Source organism: Lissotriton vulgaris, chromosome 1_1, assembly GCF_964263255.1.
Source record: "Lissotriton vulgaris chromosome 1_1, aLisVul1.2, whole genome shotgun sequence".
NCBI classification, from domain to species: domain Eukaryota; kingdom Metazoa; phylum Chordata; class Amphibia; order Caudata; family Salamandridae; genus Lissotriton; species Lissotriton vulgaris.
In genome coordinates, this window is record NC_141685.1 from 1143452787 (window position 1) to 1143462040 (window position 9254).

Here is a 9254-nt window from a genome sequence, read left to right on the forward strand (position 1 = left end):
ATTAAGCTATTGGCATTGTAAATGACAAGGCCATTTATTTATCAGTTTTCAAAACCAACACATAAATAAAAATGGTCATTTACATTGCCAATAGCTCTAACTTTTGCTATGGCGAGACCGTTGCATTGTAAATGCTGGTTTTATTTTTTGGGCAGCTGCGTCTATTTAACTTTGATAACAAACGACCAGCAGAGGTCAGTAAAATACCAGAATCACTTTAGTATTTTCTAGATTCCAGTCCATAGAAGTTGTCTTCAACGAGCACCTGTAGACAATATTTTTTTCCAAATCTTGTATTTTCAATGATATGACCACCAAAGGCCCTGATTTTATATTAAAAACAAAGCTTTGGACTATACCATTTCCAGCTGCAAAGGGAATATTTATCTCCATGTGTTCCCATACCTGGTGTGTCACTGAGTTGGCTGCTTTCTTTCCTTCCATGTTAAAGAACAGTTTATGTTTAGGCACCCAGGCTAATGTGCTGCATAGCTAAATACATATACGGTCCTAAAGTCGAGACAGATTGCATTGCAAATGCTTGGTTTAGAGGAAACCAGTTATGGGATGATTTTTAAGTTTAGCGGGCAGGTAAACTGTCCCATACGACATATCCCTTCCACTTGGTTACTACTAGTCTATTAGGATAGAATACACTTGCACTAATGTGGATGGGACGTTGAGTATTGGCTCGAAAAATACCCCAGACAATATAAAACTTATAACCTCAAAATCCTGGTTGTATTTAATTGGCTTGCATGGTGTAAGGTGATAATAATCCACATTTGTAAAGCGCAAACAATCACCCGTAAGGGTCTATAGGCGCTGGGGGAAGTTGGGAAGATTAAGCAAGCTATTGCCCAGTCACACGGTGCTGGGCTAATCTGCCCCCGGCGCTAGGGATCGAACCGTGATCCCCAGATTCCAACGTCAGTCGCCCTGGCGCCACACCTCTCCCCAACTCCTTTCAGTTCTGAACTATTATTTACAAAGTCTTATTTCCCTCACCTCAGAATATCCATCATGTGTATGTGACCAAGTACAAGGGCGTCCAAATTAAAATCTGCCCTTCAGTACCTTTCGATTTTATTTTTTTTAACCAAAGAGGACAAAAGTATCCGACAATGAACGTTCTGTGTGATGGTGGAATAATTGCCTCTAGAATTACTGTTGATCAGTTTTGATACTTTCAAATATATGCTTTTCAGATAAAGTAGTACGCTAGTTTTCCAGAGATTTCCTGACTGCCAGGAATACCAACAGACTCACATACTAGATAACTAGAAACATTACAGGGTTGCAAACAACTATTTATGAAGTTGACAGTTCAGATTTTTCCACAAGAAATATATACTTGTCCATTCACTCCCTCACAAATTGATGCACATACTCTACTAGATATCACAAACCATTTGCCCTTTCATATAAAACATAGACAATGAATATGCTGTGATTAAAAAAAGAACTACTTGGTTGTGTGTGGGTTCGAGTTTTAAATGCCAATGTGGCAGCGGATTGGCACCCACTTTCAAATATAACTGAGGTTGTGAGCGTGCTAGGAGCTGCAATGTTTTCCACTTTGGATCTCAGATCTGCCTATCACTAGGTAGAGGTAACAGAAACTTCTAAGCACTGTACTGCTTTTATTACACCTTTGGTCCTATACCAATTCAAAAGGATGCCTTTTGGCTTAATATTAGCAGCATCAGTTTATCAAAGGGCCATGTATCACATTTTCAAAGACTGATAATTTTACAAAATGTTTTCAAGATGATATACTTATATTTTCAAAACATCATCAAGAACATTTCTCTCCTCTACAACAGGTTTGCAAAAGATTGGAGGACCATGGTTTGACGTTGAAGAAAACCAAGTGTAAATTGTTTTGTTCCTCTGTAGAATATTTAGGCCACACTTTGTCAGAAGGGGTTGTTCCAAAAAAATGTTAGTTGATGCCATTGTGAAAGCTCCTGCACCAGACTCCAGAGATAAATTACTTTCATTTGTAGAAATTAGCAAATATAGTAAATTTATTTAAGAAATTAGCAACGAAGATGGAACCGTTGTGTATGTTGAACACGAAGGATGCAAGGTTTGAGTGGTCTGAAACAAGAAAAATGCCTTTCAACAAATTAAAAAAGATGTCCTGGAAGCACATACCCGTAAAACATTTTGTATGGTTAAGAAATGTATAATTACTGTTGATGCCAGTATGTATGGTTTAGGAGCTGTTTTATCTCAAGAGGTGTGGAAAAGAGGAATGGAATGTTACTTTTGCCTCTAGGACACTTAATGAAACAGAGGAAATATGTTGTGATTGAAAAAGAACTACACAACCAACTAAATGGAAAAATACAACAAGATTTACACAAAAACACTTCACCCCAGAACACTCAAGAACCTGCTGGTGATATTTGTGTAGACTACATATCCTACCTACTTCAGGCACAAAGGGAGGAAGCTTGCACTTCTGCTGCTGTCCATACTGAATTTGCTTAGAGAGGGAAGTATGACTGCCCACCATACACCTGCCTGATTCTTAGCAAGAAAGAAGGTTTGCTGTACAAAGTCTCAACAATTAGCACTGTCAATACTAGCCCCCCCTCCCTACACGAAAAGCAAACAATGAGACAATATTGCAATAAAGACAAGAACTCGTCTCAGATGTTACATGTTTAATAGTGAAGAGAAAAAATCAACACATTGGTTCTAGATTAAAAAAAAAACACAAAGCCTTTGTAGAAATACACGTTGAAATTAATTAGTTACACAATCAAGGGAAAAAGGCAACTTGAACTGAAGATACTAAACGCTGCGAACGGTGGAGGGGCAAGCCTACAACAAAAGAAAAAGTTTAGAAACTGGCATGACAGAAGGAAATATCAAAATGTACGCAAGAACGGTTACTAATCCTCCAGCATGAATTTACAGTATTACATAGGACATGTAATCATGCAAAACTTTCAACTCGGAAACCTCACTTGTACCACCACCAAGACGATCTACTGATGTGAGTCTTGGCATACTATTCAACATAAGAATTTTCTTTTTGGTTTGCGCCCCTTAACAGTGTAAATGCAGCAACAAAAAAGTACAGTGGTGGTTGCACTGACTGGCATGTGATGTCAACTTCAAATACTTACAAAGCCACGGGAAGGGTATAAATAAACTGCATGGCTTCACAAAAAGTCTCTCAAAATTAAAGTCAAATCACTTGGAAAGTCGCAGATTAGACATGGGGGGTGGGGGTGTAGAACCTTGCTATTTCATGTAAACATCAAACTCTCCCTAATTATTCAAATGAAAAATTAAGAAAGGAGATCCAAGAAGGACGGGGGTCAAGTCACCTTGCAAAACATGTTTTTAACAATAATGAACATACTAGAAATTGTCTCAAATTGTTTCTTTCTTAAGTGCGGATAGATTTGTGACCAGGCCGTTCCAGTTGCACAGCTAAATTAACAGTTATGAATATCTTGCTCAAAGGAAAATAGGAAAGCATTATAAGAGGGGGAAAAAGGAATCAGTTAACACAAAGGAAGCATACAGCAGCCATAGGACTGTGGTTTTAGGAAGGCCATGACAATAATTAATGTATCATATTTGTGCGAGTCTAGTAGGCCATTTAGGATTCTTAGACAAAATAAAAGCATCTGGTAGAACTCACATCTTTGTGGTGCGTGCCCGTACATAGGTTATAGACCAACAGCAAAGAACATCAAGATGGTGGTACATCGCTGCAACATTGCATCAAGCGTACTACTTTTGCACATACCTTTTGAAACCAAACAGAAGGGGTTCAAATAATCTTAAAATTATAGTCACAGTTGAATTTTTTTTTTACACTGGTTCAACTAGGAGCTAGAATCTTGTACAAGCCCCAAATTGGAAGTTAACAAAACAAGGCTTGATTTTCTACACCTACTTTCACATACACATTGATGAAAAAAGAAAAACAAAGTCAGTCCCATGCTTAAGTCAAACACAAGAGTAATCTCTGTAATGACAGGCAGAGTGTTTGAGGTGACAACACAATATCCGAAGACCACGGCCACCTAACTAAAACAATGAGTCTTGGTTCGATATCCAAAACCCACACAAGACACATACTAGATTTAGTTAATACGTGTATTTTAGTTCACAGAATTTTTCCCCATTGATTTACCAGTAGAAAGTATTTCGCATGTACAAGAGCACTACAAAAATGGACTTTGAATTACATGCATTTAACATGGACTTGTCTGAACAGCTACAGCTATAGTCTGAACATGAAATTGCACACAACAGGCCAGCACAAAGCAAGGGAAAGCACTCCTCCATACTGAGCATATAAAGTCCAGCGCCAATTAATTTAATTACATAAGTTCTCACACTGCATCAAATGTAGAGTACCACATGGCACATTCCTATGTGAAAAAACAAATGTGGGGAATCCTACTGCACTGACTATGCACAAGATTTTCCCTGTAGTGACCTGCTTTATTAATTTGGAGCCTAATACTATGCATGCTCCCACCTACCTAGGACAAAACGTGCTGCTTTGCAAAGCAGCTAGCATGTGGAGATTATGAACTGTACAAATAAAAGACTACCTCCTGTTTATTAGAATTGGGAATATGTATTAGTACTAGGAATTAGTGCGGCATGGCAGTAATGCGCATGCTCTGCGATGCAATGGGATAGCTTGCCATTTGTGAAGTGCCTGGGGGCATAGGCTGTGGCATTGATACCACAGTGGCCACAGACACTGGTGGAGCCATGCCCTGAGCAATGGTCTGAGCTAGGGCTGCTGACAGTGGTGTGATATCTGGGTTCATCTGGCCAGCTGGATTGGCTTGGCCCGATTGCGCCCCAGATGAAGCCATAAGGTCATGCTGAGAAACCAATCGTGGCTGCATGGCATGGCTACTGAGGGTGGTGTGAGTTTGAGCAATACCATGATTGTAATTAGTGACAGGGCACACAGTGGGCACCATTGCCTGTTCGGTGATAGCAGCACTAGAACTCATCGCCTGATTACGAAATTGGGCATTTTGCTCTAGCAGAACCTCGTTAGCGGCTGCTAGATTGGAGACCTGTTTCTTTAGCTCCTCAACACGCCTGCGCAGTGTCACCACCTCCTCTTCTAGCATACGGTGCTCCACACTGCGCACAGGTGTGGTGCTGAAATCATATGTAGGGTAATGCATGCCCTCCACTCGCCTTCTCTTTAGAACAGAGTTGTGGTCTTCGTAGGGGTCGGCTTGGTACATGCCATTGTACATATCATAACCATCATAGCGGCGCACAGCAGTAGAAATGGCAGGGGCCATGGACATGTGCTCCATGCTTCTGGGGTCATACTGATATTCGTACTCATTATATTCTCGCTGGATATGACGAAACTTGCACATGGCCCCTCGCTTGCAGTTTCCCTTCAGGGAGTCCATACACACTGGTACCTCAGCATTGGAGGGGTCGGTTGCGGCGACACCCATCCCCACGCCAAAATTCTGGCTCAAATGAGGAGGCAGCTCGCCACATTTTCTATAGTATTCTTCGTCTTCCCTGCTGCCGTGAAGGAACCTACAATTGATGCGCACGCACTCCTTGTTTTGAAAATCATGGCAGAATAGATAATCGGTCTTGCGCGCGCTCATGCCAGCGGATATATCAGCGTTCTCAGGGTGGCGGAAGCGACAGGCTTTGCCTCGCCTGCAAACATTGCGCAGGAAATCTCTGCAGACGTCCTCAGTGCTGGCTGCTGATGCTTCTTCGCTGACGCTTGCACTGTTATCCCTGTCTGCCATTTCCCCCCACGCTTAATATCTGCGCAGCACGGGCAAAAGAAGCGCTCTGCAAACAGCTGCAAGAGAGAACACCATTCAACTATTAAAAACACAGAAATAGCAGCAGAAGGTATTTAAGGCAACATGATTTAGAAGGAATATCTTATCACGTCAGGTTGAACATAACATTTAAACAATTATATGTAAGTTTATAAGCAAACCCCTAATAAGAATAATCACTGTCTTAACTTTTGTTGAGGACCAGGTGATTCTACTGTTTGGCATCCTTGCAAAGCAGCCATTGGGCGACTAATGTATTTTTGCATTTTGGGAGGCCAAAATATTCCTTTCAAACTCCTGGCAAATATGAATATCATACAGTTTAAGTGGTTTCAATGTATAATACCGAAGACTTTCAATGGCGTGGCAATTATTTATGTACGGATATTAAAGAAATTGTTTATATTGGTTTTGGTGCAATTAATTTTTAATATGTTGATTGGTTGTCTGCGTGAATAATTACTATGAAGAAATTTCATGGCACTGAAATAAACTTGTTCGTGTTGTTGAGCAACTTTGATTAAACTGACCCAGTAGGAATGTAAAAATAGATGTTATCTGTGGCTACGAACTAAAGAATCCTCACATTAACTTACCAGGCTAAATTAGCAATTAAGATGCATCATTGGATATGTGACAAAGAACTCAACATACACCCTGACACGTACAGTTTCTCCATCACTACCCTTTCATCGCTGAACCCTTGTCATATCTTGGAAATCACAGCTAAGTTAACGGAGACGTACATCCCATGAGTAATAGAAACCAATCTAGGAAGGGGGCAAGGCACCAATTTACATAATACAATTAATTTAAAAAAAACTGTCGCTTAAGCTAACAAATACAAAGACTGAGAAAGAAAGCAAAAATTAGAAACATAAGGACATTTGAAACAGACCCGCCGCAAGGGAACCCATAAATGGACCCTCTCCTCCGGGCATGGGCACTAAATCGGGGCACAAGTAAACGGCCTGGAACAGCCATCCAAACAAGAGGCCTATTCTTCAATCCTAACGACATTACACCTCCACAAAATTATTTAAACTCTGGTCTACCAAACAAAATCCAAGACTTTGCATGCTCTGGCAAGAAGCATAAATCAGTATGAATGGGCATTCTTCATGTGGCGATGGAAAAGAAAAAAAATTCGAACCAAGCGAACAAGGTTAACTGTCAGAACAAGGCCTGCATGGTAGAGGCAAAACAAACGCGCCTGGATATTTAATCACGAACAGCCTTTTAGGCGATGTGTTGAGTCTACTGATATATTACGATAGTATTTGAAGCAGCTGGCAGTGTGAGGCAAGAAACCAAAATTAAATGGCCACTGATGGCCAGCTACCGTAGAATGTCCAAGACACCGATAAAAAGATGGGAACTAATAATTGTCCTGTAGCACTGACGTTAATTGATGGGTTTTAATGCCGTTAATAAACTTTGACAGTAGTGTTTCTCCAACCCTATCACAATGACGCTGCCACAGAAAGGCAGTTCTCATACAAGCCCTAAAAAAAGCAGGACTTAGGGATGAGTAACGTGATTTAGTGGGAGGACTAAAACACCTCTCCGACTTGTAGGAGTAGGTGTGCCATTCAATTTACCATTTTTCCCCCAAACTCATCCTGCACGATAATAGATCGATAACTAACAACATATGCACAACACTTATGACGACCTTCAGACTCGAATGGATAGAGGCCTACTGATATCCGCACGATACACCAACTTCAGAAGTAAAAATACATAGGTGAGTGAATAGATTACCAACAAAAAAGGCAGGGGGTGAATCGAACAAGCTCATAGCTTTTATTGTCTCGCTTATTTTGAAGTATATTCGAACGTGTGGGACATTTGAGAATGTCAGCTACAGTAGTCATAGTCACGTAGGCCCCGATAGGGAAGGTATCTTGTGTGCTGGTCCCGCTCAGCACGTACATTCGTCAAGTTCAGGACGCTCAGCCACATCTCACCGATGCACGACACTGGCTCTAAATGGATAAGAACGCGATGCAAAACCTAAAAATCGCTAAATTCAGTGCGATAGAACAATTAAGCAAATGGTGGTGTTCCTGCAAACTAGCATTCGCCTGTGCAAGAATAACTTACAGAAATCAAAGCGGCTATGCGTCGTGGAAAGGGCCAGCAAGGTCGTCATCTCACCAGAGAAATATAGCCAACCTGACGACCAAAGTGGACACAAAAGTCTCACCAGGCCATTTGAGAAGCGCGAAAACCATTAAGCAGGGTAAACAATAATTCATCTACATTTTAATACAATGTGGAAGCACTATACAAGACTGCGCGCTTGTCTCTCACTACACTTTGTCTTCCTGAGCAATCTGGCTTTTCATATTAATCAAAAAGCAAAGGTGTAAGCGCACACTAGGGAGCTGTTCCCACTAAACCTTAGAAGACGGACTAAATGCGTGAAATCTCTACAATACCCATATTAGTGAATAGTCCTGCCCCAAGATGGCCTCCGCTCGCCGGGAAAAGCCAGCGCGACCTACCTGAAATGGCCGCCACGTCACGTCCATCAACAGTGATGGCCACCACCAGCTAGATCGTGGCATCCATAATGGAATGGGAAAGCTAGCCATAGATAACATTAACCAGCACGGAGCGAACTCGACGCTCCAAGATGGTAGCGGGGAGAGGCGTGTCAGCCATTTCTACCTCTACGAGGCCCTACGACAGCTCGCACTTTTTAATGCATACAATAACCCTGCCCTCCACCCCAGCAGGGGCAGAAGGGACACTGACCTGCAAAATACCCCCGCTGCGCGGCCTAATGCTGCGATTGTCTGCCGCCGCGCTCCTCGCCGCGGCTTTTTGCCTCTGCGCTGTCGCTTCGCTCGCTGCAAGGCCCGGAAGCACTTCCCTCTCTGTCTCGGGCGCGCTTCTGTAGTTTCAGGGATGCAAGCGGCCCAGACTAGCGCCCTATATTCAGATCAACCAGCGATGGTTGCTTCTTTCTCCGAAACGAACACCGCGCCGAGACAGAACATCTGCAGAATGCGCCACTTCCGCCGTGAACCTTCTCTCCGACGGCGGTGAAACAGGATACGAACCAATCACCTCTCATACAACGTAATGACGCAATTTAGTTCCGCCCCAGTGCGCTGTTAGCGAGTTGACGTTTCGAGCTTGAACACTCACTACATTTCCGGGGAGGGTCATTTAGTTTATGCCGATGCTCGTAATTGAATAGCGAGGCCTGTGCTCTTTCCATTAGTTCGCTTTTAAAAAATGGGTCGTAAAACGGTCCCTCCCTTTTCAAGTAATCCGCCCAAACGTCTGGTTTTCCTTTCCCTTCATGTCACTCTTCACTCCTCCGTTCCATTATCTATATGATGGAAATATTTTTGTTGTGACACATACAGCCTCAAAACTGCTTGTGTCACCACAAATTCACAGTGTCAGGGC

At 42.2% G+C, this 9254-nt stretch overlaps 1 protein-coding gene across 1 annotated transcript; it reads right to left on the reverse strand.

Annotated features, from left to right (window-relative positions):
- Positions 1-2660: 2660 nt before the first annotated feature.
- On the reverse strand, positions 2661-8880 carry ZC3H10 (zinc finger CCCH-type containing 10). Its single transcript, XM_086963896.1, has 2 exons — positions 8592-8880; positions 2661-5845 (listed from the first exon to the last, which is right to left on the reverse strand). Exon 2 carries the CDS (start codon positions 5787-5789, stop codon positions 4635-4637), a length of 1155 nt encoding a protein of 384 aa, XP_086820022.1. The 5' UTR covers positions 5790-5845; positions 8592-8880; the 3' UTR covers positions 2661-4634.
- Between the last annotated feature and the right edge of the window lie 374 nt (positions 8881-9254).